General features: G+C 38.9%; 5 protein-coding genes and 1 pseudogene across 6 annotated transcripts; 5 read left to right on the top strand and 1 right to left on the bottom strand.

Moving 5' to 3' along the window:
- The first annotated feature begins 3,655 nt into the window (after window positions 1–3,655).
- Window positions 3,656–6,491, top strand: LOC112165327 (protein Abitram). 2 transcript variants are annotated; one of them, XM_024301821.2, is made up of 7 exons: window positions 3,656–3,860; window positions 4,409–4,583; window positions 4,700–4,748; window positions 4,866–4,992; window positions 5,235–5,305; window positions 5,409–5,481; window positions 6,038–6,491. In XM_024301821.2, the coding sequence occupies exons 2-7, from the start codon at window positions 4,421–4,423 to the stop codon at window positions 6,149–6,151; spliced, it is 597 nt and encodes a 198-aa protein (XP_024157589.1). In that variant the 5' UTR covers window positions 3,656–3,860; window positions 4,409–4,420; the 3' UTR covers window positions 6,152–6,491. The 2 variants fall into 2 exon arrangements, with proteins under 2 accessions (XP_024157589.1, XP_040362526.1); XM_040506592.1 differs by having other exon boundaries at window positions 6,042–6,491.
- Window positions 6,492–6,607: 116 nt separating this feature from the next.
- LOC112165324 (EP1-like glycoprotein 2) lies at window positions 6,608–8,323 on the bottom strand. Its single transcript, XM_024301819.2, has one exon. The coding sequence runs from the start codon at window positions 8,128–8,130 to the stop codon at window positions 6,763–6,765; it is 1,368 nt and encodes a 455-aa protein (XP_024157587.1). The 5' UTR covers window positions 8,131–8,323; the 3' UTR covers window positions 6,608–6,762.
- A 657-nt stretch (window positions 8,324–8,980) lies between these two features.
- Window positions 8,981–10,754, top strand: LOC112165326 (epidermis-specific secreted glycoprotein EP1). The gene has a single exon (XM_024301820.2). The coding sequence runs from the start codon at window positions 9,180–9,182 to the stop codon at window positions 10,479–10,481; it is 1,302 nt and encodes a 433-aa protein (XP_024157588.1). The 5' UTR covers window positions 8,981–9,179; the 3' UTR covers window positions 10,482–10,754.
- A 2,042-nt stretch (window positions 10,755–12,796) lies between these two features.
- On the top strand, window positions 12,797–14,349 carry LOC112166868 (epidermis-specific secreted glycoprotein EP1). The gene has a single exon (XM_024303792.2). It carries the CDS (start codon window positions 12,826–12,828, stop codon window positions 14,155–14,157), a length of 1,332 nt encoding a protein of 443 aa, XP_024159560.1. The 5' UTR covers window positions 12,797–12,825; the 3' UTR covers window positions 14,158–14,349.
- A 2,808-nt stretch (window positions 14,350–17,157) lies between these two features.
- Window positions 17,158–22,052, top strand: LOC112168020. The gene is made up of 6 exons (XM_024305131.2): window positions 17,158–17,584; window positions 18,158–19,546; window positions 19,634–20,341; window positions 20,450–21,254; window positions 21,342–21,419; window positions 21,512–22,052. The coding sequence occupies exons 2-4, from the start codon at window positions 18,865–18,867 to the stop codon at window positions 20,701–20,703; spliced, it is 1,644 nt and encodes a 547-aa protein (XP_024160899.1). The 5' UTR covers window positions 17,158–17,584; window positions 18,158–18,864; the 3' UTR covers window positions 20,704–21,254; window positions 21,342–21,419; window positions 21,512–22,052.
- Window positions 20,871–24,565, top strand: LOC112203503 (annotated as a pseudogene).
- Window positions 24,566–25,075: the final 510 nt, after the last annotated feature.

Below are 25,075 nucleotides of genomic sequence, written 5' to 3' on the forward strand. Positions count from 1 at the left end.
AAGTCTAGAAATTCATGAATTGTATGGTTAAGAAGAGGACGTTAGCAGCTCCAAAACTTAATCAGTGGCACCGCTAGAGGTGGTTGGAAAATGGAGAACCAGCCAGAGAAAGAAAATGGGTCGACCTTGGATTTTCCAAGCATTGATTCGTCATAACAAACTCGATTTGAAGTAAACCAAAGATGGAAAGCGAACGAGGAGGGAGGAGGAGGACGCACCCCAGATGGGACTGGTATGGTGGCCAGGAACGACTGGATGGCGGTGAAGCGGCCGAATTAAGTTTTTCAAGTCAAGTTGGCGTCCAGGTCGGTTGAGAGAGAGCTCGGGGTAAGGTTCGGTGAATTTTGAGATGAAACTTACCCCAACGTATTTATACACATGTTCGGAGATGGTAACTTGAGGTTTTTAGATCATAACTTTTGCATATGAACTCGGATGTGGGCATGCCACGTGTCCACGAACTTGGTTTAACGTCTTCCACAACTTCCTTGAATATTATTTTTTCAAATGGAAAATGAAATAAAAAGTCAACTTTTTGGTCCACTAAAAGAATCTAAACGAAGTAAAAAGTGAAAGTAATTTTTGTTTACCATCCAAATGACTAGTAAACTGGTAAATTGAGACACGGGATGTAACAACTCACAAGTGAACCAAAGTTCATGGTGATTATATGCAAGATGGATTAGTGGGTTGATTTTGATTTTGGAGATGATTTGATTCGGTTCGGAAATAACAAAATGAATACTTGAATGTAAACTAGGTTAAGCTAAATTAGATGTAATGAAATGGATAGAAGTTAGGACTTAAGGTTTTCACCTCTAGCCTCTCTTGCAAACAATGACGCTTCTATAGTGAATGATGTCATTTTAATTAGCTAATTTCTCTCCTTGCATCCCTCTCGGGTATGACAAGGGACATGCTCATTTGATGATATCAAGCAACCCCTCTCTGGTATAATACTTAACTACTTAAGTCATGCATTTCGATCTTGTTAGATATCTAGTGCATTACCCTAAGGCCTCGTTTGGTTCACGGAAGGGAAATCGATTCCCTTGTCTTTCCCGTGGGGAAGGGAAACTAAAGTTTATGTCAGATTTCCTTTCTTGTGTTTGGTAAAGCAGGGAAAACATTCAGGAAAGATCATTTGATTTCCCTTCCAATGTTTGGTTGGTGTAGGAAAGGAAAGTAAAAATATATCAATGTTTCAATAATACCCTTCTATTTTAAAAGAAAAACAACTTGGAATGAATTTTCAACACTACCAAGGGTACTCAAGCAATTAATGCTAGGGTATTATTGTCCAAAATTATTGCAATTAATGCTGGGAAATGGGATGAGAAACTCAATCCCATGAAGTTTGAGTGGAATGAGTTTACTCCCAACTTTCCCCTATGTCAGGAAAGCATTTTTGGACTTTGTGGTTACCAAACAAAGAAAAGGAATAACTTTCCTTTCCCAAGTCCTCAAATCTGCGAAACAAACGAGGCCTAACTGCATAAAGGTTGAAGATGAAGAAATTATGCAAACTAACCATGCTTATCCCTAAGTGATTGTAGTTCACAACTCTACCATGCACATATGATATGCTATAATGCTTCTAACAACCAAGGTTAATCAAGCCTCAATTGTTTCTCATGTCATGGCAAATATTCGTACGTAAATTGATTAAGTTTAAGCATAAATAGTCAACTCTTGAACTAGCATATTAAGGTGCTAATGAAAAGTGCATCAAACATAATATTCACATCAATGTCATTCCAGATTGGCTAGGGCTTCCAATGCTAGCCCTAACAAACTAACTACTCACTCATAATCAAATACATGAACTCCAACATGTTTATGAACATGAAACTAAAGAGTAAAGTAGAGAAATGACTAGTGATGATCAAGTTAAAGATGATGTAGATGAACTCATGGAGGTTTTGTCATGGTGATGATGATTCCTCCAGTGATGCTAGACTCCTCTTCCTTATTTTTGCTTGATGATAAAGTATGAGATGTAGGGATGGTTAAGTGGTAAAGTTTTATGTATATGAGATGAAATGGGTAGATGGAAAAGATGATGAATTTGGTGGTGGTGGTAATAGAGATTATGGATTGATGGTGGTGATGATGGAGGTTTGTGGAGGAGATACTAGTAGATTGTGTAGAGAATAGAGAGAGAAAAATATGTAATGGCTAAGTATGGGTGACATCTTCTTCAATGGGAGAAGGGATGCTTAAATAGGGGAAGAGAGAGATGTGAAATGATGATGAGAAGCAAAAAAAAACAGCTCTAGCATTGTAAGAAGTAAATGATGGAGTGTTAGAGTGGTAATAGATCCCAAAACTAAAGGAAAAAGGGTATGAGAGTAATAATGTAGGTTAGAGTAGTTAATGATGGTTAAAGCATGATGATTAAACCTATTATTACATAGCAGATTTTTTTGTGCTTAAAGTTGGCTTTTAGGGTACTTAAGGAGTAGCGATAATGTGTGAAGGAGAGAAAAGTGACGGAGTTGATTTAGAACCAAAAAGTTTAGGATTTGGTTATGATGGAATGATGGTGAATGGATTAATGGAATATGTGCAATGATACATAACACCATGAATATAGCCGAAAAATACATAACACCATCGTGAAAGGTGGTGGACCGCCAAAAGTGGTGGTGTATGGAAATTTCGCCGGAACTTAACTTTTTTTTTACTCATATTAAGATTTTTTACAAAACATGGAATTTGATTAATCAACACTAAATCAAATTTTAGAACAAATACTTTCATGATTTATGGTACAAAATATATATGAATTATGATCCAAGGTATCACAAGACTTGTAGATTAATCTTGCTAATGTTATAATCCTTTGCCATCAAATTTGATACGTTAGAAATGCGAACCTTTCAGTTAGGCCTCTAAATCTACTACTCAAGTAGTCTATGCAACAACAATCATTGTTTTCCCATTAATAGTTTAATAGCCACCCAAAGAAAAAAGCAAACATAAGATTCTTCAGATTTTTTTTCTTCTTCTTATTATTATTATTATTATTTTTTTGAATTGCAAGAATCTTCTCAGATGGATAACTTCATATTTCAATTAAATTAAATTAAATTAAATTTCAATAGTTCAATAAAACACAATCATCGAGCTGCAATTGGTTTTGTGCTCCAAAGAAATCATGTTTTAGCATTTTCCAAGAATATTGGTTTTGCTGATGTGCTGGTAGCTAAATCAACGGCGCTAAGAGAAATTCTTAGAAAAACTACTACTCAAGGTTACTAGCACTTACAAGTTGAATATGACTCAAAGATTCTAATTGATGGTCTCAGAGAAAACATTTCAACCCCATAGAGAATCAATTAGCTGGTTTGAGATATTAAAATTTTATTCTAAAATTATCAAGTTATTCAATTCAAGCATGTCTAGAGCAAAGTAAAATTTGTTACAGATGCTCTTCCTAATACAAGTCATAGGGTCAGAATGTCAATATGAAATGACAACCGCTTCTAATGCCCTTCCTGACTTTAGATTTGAGTTGTGTTTCTTTGTAGCCTCAACTCTTTATTTTGTAATTGAAAAATAATAAATAAATAAAAACTTTAAAAAAAAAAAGAAGAAAAAAAAAAGGGATTTAGAGGTCGTTTAGCTGGTCAGACGACGTCGTTCGCACGGGGCTAAATTCCCCGCCCTACTTTCTTCCCCAACTCCAAGTCTCCAACTGCTACTGGCTATCCAATTTTCAAGCCGCAGCAGCCGATCGACACAGAGCTCAACTTAAACCCTTTTTTCCAGATTATTTCCTTGATCGCCACTTCCATATAGACCCTCTTCAATTCTTCAACCACCTTCGTTTCCTGAAATTCTGCAATCTTCTTCTTGTAAGTTTACATTCCCTGTTTTTGATCTTTGGGTAAAATTTTGGCATCTGATTCAACTTTCGCGTTCGCGTTGGTTCAAAATCCAATTAATGGAGAAATCAAAATAATTAATTTAGTAGTATTCTGGGTTTTCTGAGATTTAATGTAAATCCCCTAACTCTACTTTTTTTTTTTTTTTTTTTTTTAATTTCTAGTTAATGTATGGTTACAGTCATCAGTGCGCTTAATTTGATTAATATATGATGAGAAAGTATGGTTATTTGTGGCAAACAAATTAGTCTGAGTACTTCGGCTTGCTGTTCTGGGTTCTGGGTTTTGCATTCTGGATTTAACAATGTAAAGGGAAGGTAACTCTAGTTTTGATATAGGCTGCTACACTTTGATTATACCAATGTAAACTTAAGTCGTAAGAGTAAACACCTGGATTGGTGATAATGGCCATGGTTTGGTGAACTAGAATAAAAGGTAGCTTTACTGGTAGATTGGTTAGAATGTGTAAGATGCTCTATTTTGAATCATACAAACTTTAATATCTCATGTCTCTGCAGTGTTAGATTGCAATGACAGAGCAAATCTTTGAAGAAACAAAGAATGTACAAGAACAAAAGGAACGAGAAGTAGAAGACCCGGAGCTGTATAGGCTTCTGGTACCCAATGCTGAAGACCTTCCTCTCGTTCCTGCCTCAGCTATTGAATCCAACTTTGTCTCTTATTTTGCTCCAGGTGCTTAATACTCTTTTTTTTTTTTTTTTTTTTTTTCCATATATTTGTAGCACACCTTATTTGATTGACAGCAGCACACTTGTATTCTTGAATATAACTCTCCATTTCGTTTCCAGATTTTATGAAACCAGGACATGACCAATATGTTTATCGCCACCCCAATGGGTAACAATCCGATCTTTTTTTAATTTTTTTTTGTTCTTTTGTTCTTTTATGCTTGTTTGTTAATGTTTGAATGAGGAAGTTTGATCATTTTTCTTGAATTACTGCCTTATATATCAGATTGTGTGTGATTGGTTTGGCTGCAACACATGTGGCTCTTAAGGAAGAAGGGGGTATCACAGCTATTGATTTCAATGTTGGAAAATCGGATCGCAGTGGGCTTAAGGTTACTGGAAAGCGCAAGAAGGTATTTTCTTCTCTAATCCCAGAGAGAGTATTTAATCTCTCTCTTTCTCTCTCTCGGTTAGTAGCTTGTGGAACATGTTAGAAAATAAAAAGTAGAAGGATATTTTTTAGTTGTTTTCATTATCTGTATGTCATACTTCTTTATCTTTTCTTTTTGAGTAACTAATCTAATGGAGTGTAGATCATGCAGATGTGGCATTGTGTATTGTGATATTGTAACATAGGAAAAATGTTCTTATGCAGAATGCCCAGCACTTGGAGTCCAACTCAGCTTTGTGTAAAGTTTGCACCAAGGATGCAACCTATATTGTGAGGTAGAAACATTTTCTGTCAATACTTTGTTCTTCTGCAGTTTGCAGTATTCTGCATCTAACTCCATTTCATGTATGAGGTTTAAAGTTGTAGTTGCTTTTGAAGGTGTTGTGTAAAAGGCTCTCTTTTGGAAGTGAATGATAGATTAATCAAGCAGCCAGAATTGCTTAATACAGCGGTAAGAACCAGTCAATAGCCTCATATTGAAAGTTGCCAGCTTTTGTGTAGTATATAGAATTATAGATCCATTCTTAGTAATCTTATAATTGAATGGATTCAACTAAGGTAGGCTGAGCCTCATTTCTTTTATTTGATGTTGACAACTGCAAAACCAAGATTTCCAGATGCTTTGTAGGAAATAATATCAATTGCCTCTGGATACTAGCTGATAGTGGCTTGACAAAGGATGAGAGCTGCTAGCATTGATATAAAAGATATGCACTTCAGGGAAAAGGGTATACAGTAATAGTCTTGTGCAATAAGAACTGCTTGCTTGTGGCATATGAAAGGATTGAGATGACCAATTGTTTGGGATGGCTTCTAAAAGCTTAATGTGGCATTGGTGGTAGATAGTCTGTGTGGGCTTGATATTACTAGGGGAACTTGGACTTATGGGATTGAAAAAATTTTTAGACAGATGCTTGACTTTTAATATTGCTTTTCTCATCTGGAGATACCAGTACCATTTGTGGCTTGGTTGCTCATTGTTCATTCTTATTCCTCTCCTTTCCCAGGCAGATAGAGAAGGATATATTGCCATTATCATGCCAAAACCAGCAGATTGGCTCAAAGTAAAGGATTCATTGTTGGGTCTTGAAGAGTACAAAAAATTGAGAGAAGTTCTTTGACATGATGTTAAGTTGGCTAATTGTGTTTGATCGACATTGATCCTGGACAAAAGAGAGAAAACAGAGGAGAAAACTTGAAGTCTGCTGGTGCATACTTGCCGGATTAGTCACAGGCGACAAAGCTTGATGTGTTGACTCCTTTGACAGTCATAAATCTGAGAAAACGGTATGTTTCCCCCCTGTTTTTGTATCATGTAAAACCATTTCATTTCAAATTTTTGAAAATAATTATTGTTGAAGAAAGTACAATAAGGTTATTTTAAACAATTGACTTGTAGAAATTGTATCTGACTATTTATGTCATTTTAATAGCATTCTCAAATTTTGTTGCCTTTTGACAGAAAGCACTCTTTAGTTTTGTTTGTATAGATTGTTAAAAGGAACCATAACTATGATAATAAAACCTCCTAGTTTCATATAAATCTAAAAACAGCCTCATAAAGATAAAGAAAAAAGTGTGAAAATCATTATTCAAGTAGTCTGCTTTTATGATGACTTATGAGATAAAGAGAAATTACCAACCACAGATTCACTGTCCTGCAAATTCAAATGACTAGCAATTACATAAACTTTCATTCTTGAGAAGCATAGTCTCAGAAACATTTCTACTTTCAATACTTGATGTAACCCACTGATGTATTCACCTCCTTTATGAGAGTCCCAAGTACTGGTGCTAGCAGACACTTTGAGCTGGCTTCCCTGTAAAAAAAACCTAAACACTTACAGTCATTATCACACTTGGCCCTACACTCTTCAACCTTCATCGGTCCATCTCCACCGTCCAAATAGGGACTCAAAAAGTGCTCAACCGCCACAATCTTGTAGTAGTCCACCTTTGCTCCGCTCTTACTTGCTGCCAACTTCGGCGGTGCGCATGCCTTGCTCCAACCCAGAAGCCCTTTTGGACTTGGGCATGCCACACACATGCCATTGCTACAGTACCCATAAGACCCACATTTTGATGGCAATGCGCATTCCCTGACGAAATAACTCGAAAAGAATGAGAAACTCTCATCCCATTTTTGGTTGCTGACTTTGTTGTAGTAAGTATAGGCCTTGAGACTGCCATCTGATCCAAGTCTTAAGAATGAGTACTTAGCGTCGTAGTTGAGCTTGTTGAGGTTGATTTGATGTGCATTGCCAATGGGACGGGTTTGTAGGAGGCGCCGACGGTTCTGAGGTGGAGCATCAATGTCTTGGTTCACATTGAGAACAAGCTCATAAGCCATGACGTCATCAAAGCCATTCGTAGTTTGATAGTCAAATGTCACAGTGCTTCCAAAGTTACTGTCTGTCCAGCCACCATATGTAAGAAGCTGACCGGAGTTGTTCAGGTACATAGTGAAACCACTTCGATCAAGAATAAGACTGTATGGCCCATCAGAGCCATCTGTGTCAGATTTACGACTAATGAGCTTGTTATGACCAGTAATGTTTTGGACCGACTGCCCCAATAGAAGAGTATCATGGGGGTAGTCAAAGCTTTGCCATATGAATCTTCCATTCTTGTCATGAAGAACCAAGTTACCATCTGGAAGCAACTTTATTCCTGTGACACCTTTGTTGGCCGTGTTTGTTTGCCAAGCAACAGTCCTGTCTGCCTCGGCGAGGATCAAGTTCCCATCCCGTCCAAGAGAGAGGGTAGCTTTCTCGTGCACCGGGTGGTTTCGGTTTGCGTCCCAGACCCACCTCATGAGGTCCTCATCATTGGGAACACCGGCTCTTATGGCAAATATGTAAGAATCTGGGGTGGTATTGTAGAAGCATAGTCTGAAAGGGTGTGTGTAAAAGGTGTGAGCTTTAGTTTGGATCACGCGGTAGCTAGCTTCGAATTCGACTATTCGGTCTCCCAGTTTGCCTTGGTTGACAAATATGAATGTTTGGTTTGCAGGGACTTGGGCTTGAGAGGGAATGACATAGAAGCTACCGAGAAGGAAGAGAACTAGGAGAAAAGGCGCATGAGAAACTAGAGTGGCCATTTGGTGATATGTGCTACTTGCTAGTGTATCTTCTGGAGATTTATAAGCAACTTGCAGTGGAGGAGAACTAAATTTAAATTGAGCTCAATTTGGATTACTAACAGATGCTGTGCCAAGATTTCCTTTCATCTAACTTACTGCCATTTACTTTCAACACGATACTATTGTCCATAGCACCGACTCATAATATCTACATTACTGAAGTGAAGGTAGGAAAAGTATAGAACGTTTGAAGAGTCAAGAAAGGAGGATTGGGCGCCCTCCAGCTTACCTGAACACCTTAATGATGCAGGACTATCTTATCTGGTATTGTCAGCCTAAATGAATTCAAGTATAGAACGTTAGAAGAGTCAAGAAAGGAGGATTGGGCGCCCTCCAGCTTAAGGTGATGCAGGACCATCTTATCTGGTATTGTCAGCCAAAATGAATTCAGCAGGCAGAACTAGTCCCACTTAGTTTTGTATCCCATTACTTGCTGGAGGTTCTAGTTAGAACACTTGGCTTTCTTCTCTTGGATGCTCTATAGCACATTATGTTTGGTTTGCACTCTGAAAAGCATTGATCCAGCAGGCAGAACTAGTCCCACTTGGTCTTGTATCCCATTACTTGCTGGAGGTTCTAGTTAGAACACTTGGCTTTCTTCTCTTGCATGCTCTATTTGATCGATCGGCCTGACCACACTCTGCTCCAACATTAATCTTCTCATCAACCCCAAACTTTTTGCACTGCTCAGCTAGCAAGGGAGTAATTTAGTCAAGGCTCTTGCTGGGGGAGATGTATGTGGATCTAGTGGTCGCCCTTGTAGCTGAAAAATTAAAGCCAGAGACTATTCCATGAAAGTGACTTGGCGACCTAGCGTAGCTGGACTGCTAGCTATAGAAGTTGGCCAGCACATTACTACCTTGTTCCCTAGCGCATTGATGATTCATCCTCAAGTTGCTATACAGATATTAGAGAAAATCTCAGTTGAGGTTCTACAGTTTCAATGGTTAAGATATAAATAGAGGTTAAACTAGGCTACAAATTAAACATCTTCCTCTACTTTCACCATGTCATTGTTCGTCCTATTCCTTTTTTCACTCTTTGCTTCCATTGCTCAAGCTCAAATTCCCGCAAATGAAACTTTCAAACTTGTCAACGCAGGAGAATTTTGGCCTTATATTGTTGAATACGATGCATCCTATCGTATGCTCGATCTCTTTGCCTCCCCCTTCCAATTTGCTTTCTACAACACCACTCCCAACGCCTTCACTCTCGCTCTGCGCATGGGTTTGAGGAGATCTGAATCAAACTTTCATTGGGTTTGGGAGGCCAACCGGGGAAACCCAGTTGGCGAAAATGCCACCTTCACGCTTGGAACCAATGGAAACCTTGTCTTGGCCGATGGTGATGGTCGAGTGGCTTGGCAAACCAACACTGTTAACAAAGGGGTGGTAGGCTTCAAGTTGCTTCCAACTGGAAACATGGTTCTTTATAACTCAAAAGGCAAGTTCGTTTGGCAAAGCTTTGACTCCCCTACAGACACTCTTGTAGTAGGTCAATCACTACGTGCAGGAGCAGTAAGCAAACTCGTGAGTCGAGCCTCGGAGACTGAAAACAAAGATGGGCCTTATAGCTTGGTGATGGAGCCAAAAGGATTGGCTTTGTACTACAACAGCAAGAACTCTCCAAAGCCATTACTCTACTACAGATCCTCCAAATGGATTGCTGTTCCGAAGGGCTCATTACACCAGGTAACATTGAACGCTTCCCCGATAGAAGGGGGTCATGCTTATGACCTTACCTTGGAGTACCAAGTGGGCAACTCTACCTCCGGTGGAAATCTCATTCTAGCTCGACCGAAATACAATAGCACATCGACATGCCTTAGGCTCGGAATTGATGGAAATCTCAAGCTTTACACTTACTATGACAAGTTGCGTTATGGTGCATGGGAGACGACCTTCACTCTCTTTGATAAAGGTTCAGGAATATCTGAAAATGGGTGCCAATTGCCAGAGCGATGTGGGAACTTCGGCCTCTGTGAGAATAACCAATGTGTTGGTTGCCCATTGTCTAAGGGAATTTTGGGTTGGAGTGAGACCTGTGAGCCTGAGAAGCTGACTTCTTGTGGGGCAAAGAGCTTCCACTACTACAAAATTGAAGGGGTTGATCACTTCTTGAGCAAGTACACTAGTGGAGAAGCTGTGAAGGAGCTTGATTGTTCCAACAAGTGTGCTTTGGATTGCAAGTGTTTGGGTTTCTTTTACAACAGGGATGAATCAAGGTGTTGGATTGCTTATGAGTTGAAGACTTTGACCAAAGTTGACAAACCCAGTCATGTTGGTTACATTAAGGCACCCAATCACTAATATGAAATATCTATGCCTGGGACCAGAATCGAGAACTTTTTCTGTCTATCATCTAAGGTTTCTATTTGTAATTTCTCAAGGGATATTCACAATGCGGGCAGTTACTATTGGAGCAATTTACTGCATTTTATGTTTCTCCACAATTGTTCAGTTTGGTTTTCAACCAGTAATTCAAAATTTGAGAGTTAAACTCTATGTTTTTAAGGGGAGTAATTTATGCTTATTATTATACCCTAAAAGTAATAAACTCTAAAGTCTTACACTCGTTGCCAAGCCGAAATCACTAGAATGCATGACATACTGGGCATTTTCAGGTGATGTGCCCCCTCTATGTAGAATAACTTTGTCATTTATACGTGCTACTTGAGTATTTGTGGATGTTATATTGTGTGTTGTTTTTCTTTCTTCAGCCAAACTCTAATAAAATGCTAATTAGGGCCGTCCCATTATAATTTGAGAGCTCAGGCGATTTTTTTTTTTTAGGTTTCCTAATGTGAGATATCAACTTTTAACTTTCTCTAATTTCACTGCAAAAGAAAAGCTGAAAGGGTTTGTACAAAAGAAAGGAAAAAGCTAAAAGGGTTTAGTTGAAAGGCCCACTCTTGTTTGAGACCTTCTGATGGTATTGGTCCTTAAAATTCACTCACAAGAATTTTATCCTATCTCTTTTCTCATCTCATTTTACTCTGTATAATGGATTGAATTTTCTAAAATTTTCATTTAATACTGTAGAATGGATTGGATTTTCTAAAATTTTGAGGCCTGCTCCAGGTTGAGGCCCAAGCCGATTACCTTGGTTGCCTTACGCCCTTACCCATGGACTGGCTCTGATCCTAATTAATGGAAGACTGATCACGCGTAATAATACTTCAAGCATAATGTTGGGTATTGTGTATGTTGGGTGTTCACTTAGTCGATAACTGACTAAGAAATATTATTTGGATGTAAATTTAAGATGACCAACTTAAAACTATTTTTTTGACTGTTGAATTTAAATTTAAGGGCCGGTGTTTGAGCACCATTTCTTTAATTAATTATTAACTGGATGAACATTATTAATGTTTGACATACTATGTGACAATGACTAGTAATATATTAGAGGAATCATTACTTGTCAAAGTAGAGAAGTTTGCCCATGGGCTAAACCTTAGACCAACGCCTCAACAATTTTGTACACTAAATATTACTACTAAATTCTAGATTTTTAATACTAACCACATGACATACAACAAGTTCTTGGATAGCAATGCTCATGGCATTAATCAATTGTCCTACTACTATATGGTTACCTGCTACTACAAAGTACAAACACCATCATCTTATCAAGAAGCCGCAGCCGAACAATTCAAAATTTGAGGAAAATTAACATCATTTTCAACAGTTCCAGCATCGTGATACATCGCGCTCTGCAATCTAGCTGACACCTTTCAGCAGAAACCCTGGTGGTGCTGGAATGCATGCCTTATCCAGTTGCTTCCGCATTTGCTGCAAAAACTTGCTAGCTGGTCCATCACATTTATCAACTTGTTTCCCCCACAGTCTTTACTCTTAGTCTATAGTGAGTTTAGTCATTGCCCCATGTTTGAATATCACTTCTCCAAGTTGCCACGCTCGTATATATCTATCAGATAATTGTCAATTGAGGAAGGTTCTATGACTGCAATAGTCTGGTCAAATATTTTGCTTTCATTCCTTATAACTGATGCCTATCCATTCGTTTTAAATAATAATGGTCGATCAATCACAAAAGTTGTACTTTAGCTGCAAAATCCGAAGACATTACTCGCTTCCTTACAGTGCAAGCAGTCTACATTAACCAGAGGTCATTTCTCTTAAAACAGAAAGGAGCACATTGTTTGTATCCCAAAATGGTCCAATTTCGTAACAGCTGACTTGACGCGCCCATTGTTCATGTAAGCAATATAGCGCAAATGAACATTGTTTTTCGAACTTGGAACATCATTCACCATTGACGTTGAACAAATTAAATTAATATGTTGACCTGCACTTGTGCCCGATCTATCTTCAGACTTTTCACGCGCTTCTAACACATATCAGAATCAGTACGTCGCCGTCGGTACGGAAACCTATTGCCAGTTTCATGAGCATAACTAAGCACGTTGGTCAAAGTTGGCGTCCAGACAGTAAGGCACTTACAGTGATTAGATACTATTTTCTAATGTTATTTTAAACACGCTATCCAAATCATGATCTTAATCCAAATGCTAATCTTCATTAATTATTAAACGATTAAAAGAATTGTGGCTCAATGACTATATTAGCCCTCAATTCTGCTGTATAAAAGGAGGTTTGCCGAGCTCTGTAACACAAACCACGCTTCACAATGTCTTCTCCGTCATTTACTATGTCAGTATTACTCTCCCTGTCCCTTTTCTCACTCTGCGCTTTCATTGCTCAGGCTCAAGTTCCGGCAAACCAAACTTTCAAGTTTGTCAACGACCAAGAGTTTGGCCCTTACATAGTGGAATACGACGGAAGCTACCGTATGCTTAGCATCTTTGCCGCTCCTTTCCAACTTGCCTTCTACAACACAACCCCGAATGCCTTCACGTTGGCTCTCCGGATGGGCCTGACCCGCTCGGAGTCCCTCTTCCGTTGGGTTTGGGAGGCCAACCGAGGAAACCCCGTTGGCGAAAACGCCACCCTCACTTTTGGGACTGACGGAAACCTGGTCTTGGCCCACGCCGACGGCCGCGTGGCATGGCAAACCAACACGGTCAATAAGGGTGTCGTGGGCCTCAAGTTGCTTCCAACCGGAAACTTGGTGCTCTACAACTCGAAGGGCAGTTTCGTTTGGCAAAGCTTCGACTACCCGACGGATACTTTGTTGGTTGGCCAGTCGCTTCGGGCAGGGGGAGTGAACAAGCTCGTGAGCCGGTTATCTGAGGCAGAAAACAAAGACGGGCCATACAGCTTGGTGATGGAGTCTAAAGGATTGGCTTTGTACTACAAAAGCGCCAATTTCCCAAAGCCTTTGCTCTACTTCTCATTCTCTGAAAGGATTAACATTCAGAAGGGCTCTTTGGACCATGTGACAGTAAATGTGTCTCCGGATACGGATGAGGGTTTTGCCTATAACATAAACCTAGATTATCAAGTGGGTAACACTACTACCTCGGGTGGAATCATTCTAGCAAGACCCAAGTACAACAGCACGCTGACATTCCTCAGGCTCGGCATCGATGGAAATGTCAAGCTTTACACTTACAACGACAAGGTCGATTGGGGTGCTTGGGAGGTGACCTTTAGTCTTTTTGACAGAGATAATTCGATTTGGGAAACCGAGTGCCAATTGCCCGAGCGATGCGGAAGCTTTGGGGTTTGCGAGGACAGCCAGTGTGTTGCTTGCCCATCTTCTAGTGGAGTCTTTTTGGGTTGGAGCAAGACTTGTGCGGCCGAGAAGCTAACTTCTTGTGATGCAAAGAGCTTCCACTACTACAAAATCGAAGGGGTTGATCATTTCTTGAGCAAGTTCACTAGTGGATCGGCTACAACGGAGGTCGCTTGTGGTAAAAAGTGCACTTCCGACTGCAAGTGTCTGGGGTACTTTTACAACAGGGATTCGTCAAGGTGTTGGATAGCTTATGATTTGAAGACCTTGACCAAAGTTGCCAACTCCACTCATGTGGGTTACATCAAGGTACCTAATCACTAGTATCATATGGGTTGTATCAATTAATTAAGCCTCTAATCTGCGTTGGGGGCAGTTTGTTGTATTTCTCATTTTCTCATTCATTATTGCCTGTAATAATGATCTGGAATAAAGAGCCCTGTTGTGCTTCTAAGAGATTCTCATCCGATCTCTTGTTATTAGAATCACTTCCTTTCTTGTTTGCTGACTGAGAAACGTAATCTTGTCCCCCAAAATAAATAAATAAATAAATTAAATAAATAAAGAACTGCGAAACGTATTGATATGGCACCCAGTAGACATGTGTCTAGGCGTCTAGCACCCAACACACAATCGGATGGAGATCAGTGATGTAATGAATGTGAAAAAAAAAATCGTTATTTGTACATCCCAATTGTCAATCTATATATACACCTTAGTAATTTTATTGTCTTTGCTGTATAATGAAACACTCAATGCAATAATAATTTTAGGGTATTATTATTATTCTTCAGTAATAATAATAGCTTTAAAACGTTACTAATAATACGAGCACCAGTAGTGTTCATCTGGTCAGTTGTTGACCAAAGAATTTATGCTCAATAACCCTTAGATTTACATCCAAGGGTGGAAAACAAAATACCTCAACTTAATAATAATTCTCTCTGTCATTAGATTTACATCCAAGGGTGGTTGAGCATTATTTTTTTAGTTAATAACTGACCAGGTAAACATTTTCGTACAAGCACAATTAACTAGATGTGCATGAAAATAGTTACTAATTTGTTAATTCATGATACTTTACATGAGAACAATAATACAACACAACCCCGAAAAAATAAAGGGCTTAGTTTGGTATCAGGTCCACTAATTAAACATGTCGGGATAAGAATAATTAAACTTCAACATACATAAACATTCAATTCGTACAACAAAATATATATCACGCGGACTCCCTAGCCAAAGCTGGTGGAGCTAAAATTTGGATATCACACTATTCAAAAATAATAATTTGGATATCTCATGTGCCCTATTATTAATTTCATTTAATTACGTTTAAAAATAATTTGAATGTAATAGGGATCGTTCAGAGTACATGATTAATGGTCAGAATTGATGAGCGTAATAATATTTAATTTTAGAGTGCATAGTAATAGTTTAAAAGTTTCTTTGAAAAAAAATTAAAAACTTTTCAAAAGTTTATATAAAGCACTTTTATTTTAAAACTTTATGTATTTGTGTGTTAATTTGTAAAATTAAGGGCCTTGTCCATTTGTGTAAGCGAGTTTCCCCGACTTTCCTTGTTAGGTTGATTCCCCCAGGACCTGCAGTATATTTGGGGGAAGATAATACCCCCAAGTTGCCCCAAATGCAGATGCCTAAAGTGGAAAATATAATTGTGCTTCCAATATTTTGGTCTTGTGGCCGGTTGCACTTTGTATGAGTCTTATTGGCAAAGGCGTAGCTACACATGGGCTCTACTGGGCTACAGCCCACCCCAAATTTGAAAAAACATTACTTTGTAGCTTAATTTTAGTTTAAAAAATTAAATATTAAAAATTAGCCCACCTCAAATTTTTATACTTAGCCCATATGTTATTAAACTTAGTCCATATGTTATCTTTTTTTTTATTAGATATATATAATTTATTTTCTTGAAGTATTTAATTTGATTTTATTTTCTATTATGCTTTAAGAGGTATAGTCACAGAAAAAGCTAGCTTTTTTTCGTAAACTAGGTCAACGCTTTTCTCTTTTTTCCCCCCTATTTCTCCAAAATTAATCAAACCTAGATGAAAAGCTTTGGTTCTTCTGTCGATTGCCGTTTTCCCTCTTCACTTTTCAAGTATAAGTTTATCCTCTATTTCTCTTGGGTGTACGATCTTTTGTACCTCTTCGGTTTTTAATTCATATAGTTTTTGTTTTTAGTTCACAATTTTGATTAATCAATTCCATTTGAGTCCTATCGCTCTATTGCTACTTGATTAACATACTAATTTAGCTTGCTGACTTTGTTTAAGAGGTGTACACGCTACTAGCATGTAATTTTTTACTGACCAACATTTGACTCCATATGTATTGTTGGATTCTTTATCAGTTCTTAAATTGTAATTTTCTTTTTCAATTAAAGTTTGGGATTATGGGTTTGCTTTTTTTGCTGATAAGTTGGCTCTTGGTTTGATCGTTTAATGAATTATTAGAGTAGTGTTTGTGTGCTTAACTTTTGATTTTATAATAGTTGATTACTTGATTTTATTGTTGAATTTGTCAATTGGTGATGGTTACATATTTAAATATAATGTCTGATCATAATCAACCAACCAAGAAAGCAAAAACTCTTGATTCATGGCTCGAGAAAATAAGAGAAGATCAGAATAGTAGTATACCACTTGCATCAAATGAGCATCATCATGTCACTTATTTGTTGGTTTCTATAGCACCTAGAGAAAAAGCATTTTCAGGTATGAAACATATCAAAACAATATTGCGCAACAAGATGGAGAATGACTTTTTGGCTGATACAATGATTGTTTACATTGAAAAAGAGTAGGTTGAGAATTATGATACAGATTCAATAATTAAAGATTTTGCTTCTATTCAAGGGCGTAAAGTGCAATTTGAGTAGGTACATTCTTTGGTCTTAGACTTCCGTTATCAAGTTTTTATCAAACGTTATAATGTTCATTTTTTTTATTCAGTTAGCTATTTGATTGTTTGATATGTCTTTAATATAAGATGTAGTTTGTAAAACTTAAAAAAAAAAAAAATTAGTAAACTTTTACGAAAATATTTTTTTAACCCACTCCATTTTAAAATCCTAGCCCCGCCATTGCTTATTGGCCTCTATTTTATACAAATTTCTTAATCATAGCTAAATGCAGAAATCAAAGTGAGGCGCCTGTGTAAATCATGCGGTGCTTGATATAATGACGGATATTAATTACTTTATCATTAAATAAAGGGTTAAATACTTGTTACTCCTCATACTTTTCACTGAAAAACAGTTTAGTCCCTCGGCTTTTAAATTTAACAGGTAAGTCCTTAAGCTCTCATTTCTCACACTTACGGTCCACGCCGTCCAATATCTCTGTTATCCACCTGACGTGGCAAACGTTTTGACACCACCCCAGTTCCACATAAGCCAGATAGACGGTAAAAAGTCAAAAATGGCCCGAATAGAATTCAACCCTAACCCCGTTTCGAATAAGCCCGTTCCCCATTTCCCCCAAAAAACCTAAAAGTTTAAAATTGCTCCTAAACCACTGTTACCTCTTAACCCCGAAAATCTGCCTCCATAATCTCATATCTTGAAGATCGAATCACTCATCGTCGAAGACTATAGTGAAAACCTAAGTGGAAACCAAGGTTGTTGGCGGCGGATAAAGAGAGGTGGATGTGGCTGGGATGGCGGACAACGATATCTGGGTTCCTCGAGGTGTAGAAGGCGGCAATGATGATATCCCACAATATTGTGAGTTCTATTTTCAAATCGAAATGGTTTTAAATCCTACTTTGTATGGCTCGATTGTTTCCATACTAGGGTTTCAAATTTTTTTGGGGGTTTAAACTTTTCGTGCTTTCTGGGTTGTTCTTTGAGCTATTGATAAAGGATTTGGTTTTATTGTCTAAAAAATTTCTGGGTTTTAAACTTTTGGTTAGGGTTTCGAGTTCTAGGGTTTGCTAATTTTAAAATTGGTGTTTATTTCTTTATTGGTTTCTGGGTTTTGGGTCTAGGGATTTTGGGTATGAAAATTGCTTTGTATGCATGACTTTAGCTGCAGAATGGATAACCATGGTTATTGAAATGGGTTGGTTCGATTTAAATATTGTTAGTTTTGTCACAGTTGAAAGTAGAAAGTGCAACTGCTTTTAATATTGCAGTGAAAGTGGAATTGTTGGTTGTGGTCCAATTTGTGGGCTAGTGGTCCTATATGGCTGTAAAGGGATATGTTTGGCGTTTACCTCTTTATGGCCAAGTATAATAAGTAGTTGGATTATCTTTTTTTGCTTGCATGCTAATTGATTATCATTCACTGTTTTGCAGCTCACCCCGACTATTTCACCATGAAAGTTTTTCATGGAGGCTGCATACTAAACAATGACTATGTAGGAGGGAAGGTTGACTTCTACGATAACGTAGACAAGGACAGGATGTCCTTAGTAGAAGTTGATAACATGGTTAGGCAGCTTAATCAAGGCTATTCTGATCAGAGAATTGACTACTGGTATAGGGTGGGTGATGAGCATAATTCATTGACCAAACTGAAATCCGACGGTGATGTTGTGACAATGTGTAAGGCAGTGCCCCTGGTTAGGATAATTACACTGTACCTAGATCACATGGAGGTTAAGGGTATTTTTGAGGAAGATGATGATGACATCTACATATAAGAAGACTTCTTATTTAGTCAAGGCAGCAGTGTGGTGATAGAGGAGCTGCCTGATGAGCCTAGGAAGCCTCCAAGTTGTGTCATCAAGGAGCTGCCAGCTGAGCCTAGACCAAGCAGAAGCAAGGGGGTGATTATTAAAGAAATTGATGATGTGTGTCCTACTACTCAAGGAAGTTGTGTTGCTGGAGGAGGTGCAAAAGACAAGGGTAAAGGTAAACTCGTGGATGAAAAGTCAGTTAAAAAACCATTGCTGTTGGAGTATCCTGGATTTGGTGTACCGTGTAGTTCAGGTGGGGTAACTGGCAGTGGTGTAGGGGCTAGCAGTTCAGGTGGTGTGCAGAGTGACAAACTGATAGATGATATGGATTATCTTCAATCTTTCGGGATTGAGCCGGAAGAGTTGAGTGAGGATGGGGATAGGAGTATAGATGGTGATTATGATCCACAATTTGATGACGAAGACTACGAGCATTATGGTACTGATGAGGAGGACTGGTTGGAGGAAGCCCAGTTAGATGAGGCTACAAAGGGTAAGGGTTTAGGGGTAGGAAGTAGTTGTACTAGTGGTTTAGGGTCTACTGCACCTGATATGGGGGATGATGATGATGATGAGGATATGTATAGGGTTGATGATTCTGATGAAGAAAGGATGCAACATGCAATTGATTCAAATGAGGAGTTGGAGGAAGTTGGTATAGAATTCAACCCAAGCACGGATGTGAAGAAACCTAATTTCTGTTTAAAGATGCAGTTTGCAACTGTACAGATTTTGAGGGATGCATTGAGGGAGAAGGCAATCCAAGGGGGGTGGGAGTATGTCTACATAAAGAATGATAAGACAAGGTTGAGGGTGGTCTGCAAGGAAAACAACTGTCCTTTTGAGTTGTTTGCTTCCAAGATGCAGCATGAAAGCACCTTGATGATAAAGAGGTACAATCCCAAGCATAACTGCTATAGGAAGTTTAACAATAGCATGGTGCGGAAGAAATACTTAACAGGCAAGTTCAAGGATCAAATTGCTCTTAATGAAGCCATAAAACCAGGTATACATTCGATTAGAGCTATTTTAGACACAAATTGTTGGTTATGTTTCACTTTTTAAACTAATTCACTGTTGTTTGATAATGTAGAGAATTTGGCTAAGACTATGTCAGCAAGCATTAGGGCAGGTGTTTCCAAAAGTATGGCTTATAGAGCAAAAAGAGCTGCATTGTTAGAGGTAGAAGGGGGCATCAAGGAGCAGTATGCAAGGCTGGCTGATTATGGGAAGGAACTTCAAAGGGCTGATCCAGGAACCACAATTGACTTGGTTTGTGACTTCAGCAACTCCGAGAAGGCACCTGTTTTCAAGAGGTTGTACATTCGCTTGGGAGCTTTGAAGAATGGATTCAAGGCAGGTTGTAGATCAGTGATTGGTTTGGATGGAGCTCATGTGAAGACATGTTTTGGTGGCCAACTGCTAACTGCTGTCGGAATAGATGCTAACAACACTTCATGGGTTGTTGCTTATGCAATGGTTGAGCTGGAGATAAAGGACTCTTGGATTTGGTTTTTACAGTTGTTGTGCAAGGATCTGAGCTGTGAGAATAATGGTAGAGGCTGGATATTCATAAGCGATAAGCAAAAAGGTTTGAAACCTGCATTACAAGAGGTGGTTCCATTTGCACAGATCAGGTTTTGTGCAAGACATTTGTGGACTAACTTCACCAAGAAGTTTCCTGGAAAAGTTATGAAAGATCAGATGTGGAAGTGTGCAAAGGCAACAACTTCGCCTTATTTTCAAAAGGAGATGGAGGAGATGAAGACCCTTGATAATGATGCTTATAACTGGTTGTCAGGTGATGTGTTCTCGATAAATATCTTAACTTAGTATTTTAGTGTATTTTAGTTTTCTGTTGACTAATTGGTTCTGGTTTTGTATGCATGAATATCCTTTTGTTTTGCAGACCCCGAGAGGCCCCCAAAACATTGGTCAAGGGCATACTTCCCTGCTGGTTATGATTGTGGCATGCTCATCAACAATGGTTGTGAGAGTTTCAATGCATTGGTCGTGGACACAAGGAGCAAGCCCCCTGTCACTATGTTGGAAGAGATAAGGCTGAAGATAATGAGGAGGATTCGTACTCGAAGGGACAAAATGGAGGCTTACCATGGAATGTATGCCCCAAAGCAAGGAATATCATTGAGAAGAATAAGGTGAAAGCGGTGGAGGATTGCATCCCAACATTCAATGGTGGTGGCAAAGCTGAGATTGAGAATATTGATGGCACCAAAAATGTTGTGGACACTAACTTGAGGACTTGCAGTTGCCGAAGATGGGACTTAACCAGCATACCTTGCAAACATGCCATTTGTGCAATTAATGGCATGAGGGCTGAACCCGATGACTACATTGCTCCTTGCTATCTCAAGAAGACGTACATGAGTATCTACAGTCACCTTATTCAGCCAGTTAATAGCATGGACATATGGTCCAAGGGTGATGGTCCAAGTATCCTACCTCCACAATATACAAGGCAGCCTGGTAGGCCGAAGACAAAAAGGATTAAGGATGTTTCAGAGGTGGTCATCAATGGTACTGGAAAAATTGGAAGAATACAAAGATCCCTTAAGTGTAGCAACTGTGGCCAAGAAGGTCACAATATGAAAACCTGTCAAAGACATTTGCCAAGTAAGGGAAAGAAGACTTCAACTGCCGGTATTAAGAAGAGGAAGCTCAACACTGATGAGGGAGAAAGTTCCCAAAATATGGTGAGTTGAGTGTTTCTGGTATATGACTTGTTTTGGTAATTGAAATGCTTTAATTTTGTGATTTAATATGGTTGTTACTTGCTGCAGTCAAAGAAAGGGCAAAAGGCACCTATGACTGCAAATGAGTTGAGGCAAAAAGCTAAGGAGAGGGCTGAGTATCAAAGGGTAATAATCCACTTTATTATATAGATGTTTCGTATATGTTTGCTCTAATGGGCTGCCTTGATTCATATGCCTCTAAATTAATGTGTGTCTAGAAAAAGATGGCTAACTTGAGGGCAGCAAGGCTTGATGCAAATAGACCTGCAAGAGGAAGGCCTCCAAAATCTAGTAGTGAAAATACAAGACCAAGGCCTCCAACTGCCCCAAATGCCTCTACAACATCAAGATCCGTACAAGCTACATCTGCCAGTATCAATTCAAGGCCTGTACAGCCTTCTAGGGCATCAAGAGACAAGGTTGCAACACCATCAAGGTCTTCACAAAGGATCAAGAACAATTCAGGTAAAGGAGATGGAAATTAGTTATTGAAATGGAAGATTAGTTTAGCTGCCCAGCAAATGAATTAGACATCCTCTTGTTTTGGGCAACCTTGTGCTGTGTCACTTGGTTACTATAGCTCTAATCTTTTGATAAGATGATTAGAGCTATGTTAGTTTTCTAAACCATTGAGGATGTAATGCTCTGATTTTTGTTTTTGGTAAATTAGAGCTTTGTTTTAGGGCTGGATTATGCTGCAAAAACTTTGTATTTTTGGGACCATTATGAATGAAGGAAAGTTGCTGGTTTCATTGTACTTTTTGACTATTTTTGGTATCGTTTTGAATCTGATCAATATTTCTGCTACAATGTGTCCAGATTTTTTTGGGGCTATTTTTGGTTTCTTTTTGGCTGCTTCATATATGTTTTGGTGGGAATTTGGGATCAAGAAGGGTGAAATTAGGCCATGGGTAATTTGGACATTTTATACTGACGTGGCAAGCATCCAGCTGAGCTGGCAACGCAGTATTTGCCATGTTGGCAACTTAACAGAATTTTTTGACTGGTATTGGACGGCGTGGACCTTAAGTGTGAGAAATGAGAGCTTAAGGACTTACCTGTTAAATTTAAAAGCCGAGGGACTAAACTGTTTTTCAGTGAAAAGTATGAGGAGTAACAAGTATTTAACCCTTAAATAAACTATCCATATCATTTCCATCCTGCCATCCTAGGCACCATTATGATCTAAATCCAACACATATCAATTAAAAATTTGAAGATTCAGGTTTAATGACTATATTAGGCCTCACGCATAGTTATAACCTAGATATAAATAGAAGGTTTTCCTCAACTCTAGCTACAACATAAACCCTAGTCGCCATGGCATTGTTCGATCTGCCTATTCCTCTTCTCACTCTTTGTTCTCATTGCGCAAGCTTAAGTTCCTACAACTGAAACTTTCAAGTTTGTCAGTAGCGGCAAATTTGGCCCTTACATTGTAGAGTATGATAGAGACTATCGAATGCTTGGAATCTTCAATGTCCCTTTCCAACTTGGTTTCTACAACACCACCCCAAATGCCTTCACCCTCGCTCTTCATATGGGCTTGACCTGTTCGGAGTCACTCTTCCGTTGGGTTTGGTGAAAATGCCACCCTCACATTTGGGCGAAAGGGGAACCTCGTCTTTGCCCAGGCCGATGGTTGAGTGGCTTGGCAAACCAACTGTTTGGCTCCAAAATCAGTTTGGGTAGCAAACTGTCTCTTTTGAGTGCGCGAGTGTACCAACACCTTACGGTGTAGTCGTCGGGGTGTCCCTTGACCTGACTTCTTAACCAAAAGCTGTGGACGAGGAAAGCACCAACCTCGTCACTAGGTTCATTCTCTACCTTTCGAAAAAGGACTTTTGTTTTACGGATAAGGACTTGTGGTGTAACCTCTTGCATTCACCGAATCGATACTTAACGTTATAGGCTAAGCAGAGCAATCACTGGGATGTAGGAGAAAGCACGGGTTTGTCAAAGAGTGACTTTAGCTTCGCTGGGTTACGAGGGCGTTACCTTTGCTTCGCTAGTTTCAATTATGTTGAAGGTAGGTTTGCTCTAGAGAGACTTTGATAATCTGTGCGATTAGTTGATTGAAGAGTTGTGTCTTGTTGTCCCTTGAAACCTGGTATTAATACTAGGGTTTCAGCTGTTTCTTGTCATAGAATGATTATTGATTGAAGATTCTTAATCGAACTTTGCTACTCGAATCCTATAAGGGCTCGTTTCTTTATGGACTTCGGAATGGGCGAAACTATAACCCAAACCCAAGTAGGCTCATTTTTGGGTCGCAGGTGTCGGTCCGCTGTGCTCAATTCTCTTAAAGGATATTACCAAAATTACTTTTGGGCTCAAACACCAAGACTGCCAACAAAAGTGTGGTAGGCCTCAAGTTGCTTCCGACCGGAAACATGGTTATCTACGACTCGAAGGGAGATTTCATTTGGCAAAGCTTCGACTACCCAATGGATACTTTGTTGGTGGGTCAATCCCTGAAGGCCGGAAAGTAAGCAAGCTCGTTAGTCGGGCCTTGAGGAAGAAAACAAAGATGGGGTTTATAGCTTGGTATTGGATCCCAATCGATTATTTTTGTACTACAAGAGCAATAGTTCTCCTAAGCCATTACCCTACTATAGATTCTTTGACAAGAGCCCGGTTGATCAAGTGACATTAAATTGCGCCGCGCCCCGGAGCGGATGGAGGTTCATGCTTATTTTATATCTTTATATTACTCATTGGTCAATTCTTCAGCAGGTGGAGTCAATCTATCTAGACCCAAATACAATACCACCTTGTCATTCCTTAGGCTTGATATCGATGGCAATGTTAGGATTTACGCTTACGACGACAAGGTTGATTGGGGTGCATGGGAACTAACCTTCACTCTTTTCGATTAGGATCATTACTAGAGGCAAAGTGAGTGTTAAATGCTGGAGAAATGTGGGAGCTTCGGCCTTTGTGAGGATAACTAATGTGTTGCTTGCCCATCGTAGAAAGGACTATAGGGTTATAGCCAAACTTGTGCACTCGAGAATCTCACTTCTTGTGATGCAAAGAGATTCCACTACTACAAAGTTGAAGGAGTTGATCATTTCTCGAGTTAGTACACTAGTGGATCGGCTACAAAAGAGGTCAACTGTGGAAAGAAGTATACTTTGGACCTGCAAGTGTTTGGGCTACTTTTACAATAGGGATACATCGAGGTGTTTGGTAGCTTACGACATGAAAACCATGACCAAAGTTGCCAATTCTACTCATGTGGCTTACATATCAAGGCACCTAATCACTAGTAGTAAGTTTGTGTTTCATCAATAAAGAGCTCAAGTATAATCTTGATTTGTGATCTCGATTTCTTTTATTGCTGTGATTTTTAATTAGATCAATTAGGGAAAGTTGTAATCCTCCTGGGCAATAATTAATCATTGTTTAAGTGAGCTGCTTGTGCTTGAAGAGATGGTCTTTTATTTGGTTTGACAATTTGCAAAAGATAAAACCATGATATTCTGAAGTATTAAAGTCTATATGTTTTTTGTTAATTTTTTTTTTGAAAGGGTTTTGGAACACAGCCTTACTGGGAGGCTCAGTCCCACGCCCGAATATTATTGATAATAGAAAGATGAATGCACACCAAGGGGCACATATAACCTCACCACGAGTACTAGTACAAGAATCCTCATAGAGTTCATCATGAATAATAGCAGGTTCTCCCTCTAACCAATACTCATCTAAAACAAAAAAAACTAGCAAGATGCACCAATCGGTGGGCTACACTATTTGCTTCATGATAAATGGACTGTAAT

This window comes from Rosa chinensis, chromosome 5, assembly GCF_002994745.2.
Source record: "Rosa chinensis cultivar Old Blush chromosome 5, RchiOBHm-V2, whole genome shotgun sequence".
NCBI lineage: Eukaryota > Viridiplantae > Streptophyta > Magnoliopsida > Rosales > Rosaceae > Rosa > Rosa chinensis.

Bases quoted from the DNA above. Each gene is read 5' to 3' on its own strand.
- LOC112165327 (XM_024301821.2), top strand. From the start codon at position 4,421: ATGACAGAGCAAATCTTTGAAGAAACAAAGAATGTACAAGAACAAAAG. The intron at 4,749-4,865 runs GTAACAATCCGA...CTTATATATCAG, and splicing joins GTTTATCGCCACCCCAATGG to ATTGTGTGTGATTGGTTTGG. The intron at 4,993-5,234 runs GTATTTTCTTCT...GTTCTTATGCAG, and splicing joins TTACTGGAAAGCGCAAGAAG to AATGCCCAGCACTTGGAGTC.
- LOC112165324 (XM_024301819.2), bottom strand. From the start codon at position 8,130: ATGGCCACTCTAGTTTCTCATGCGCCTTTTCTCCTAGTTCTCTTCCTT.
- LOC112165326 (XM_024301820.2), top strand. From the start codon at position 9,180: ATGTCATTGTTCGTCCTATTCCTTTTTTCACTCTTTGCTTCCATTGCT.
- LOC112166868 (XM_024303792.2), top strand. From the start codon at position 12,826: ATGTCTTCTCCGTCATTTACTATGTCAGTATTACTCTCCCTGTCCCTT.
- LOC112168020 (XM_024305131.2), top strand. From the start codon at position 18,865: ATGGATTATCTTCAATCTTTCGGGATTGAGCCGGAAGAGTTGAGTGAG. The intron at 19,547-19,633 runs GTATACATTCGA...TTGATAATGTAG, and splicing joins TAATGAAGCCATAAAACCAG to AGAATTTGGCTAAGACTATG. The intron at 20,342-20,449 runs GTGATGTGTTCT...TTTGTTTTGCAG, and splicing joins TGCTTATAACTGGTTGTCAG to ACCCCGAGAGGCCCCCAAAA.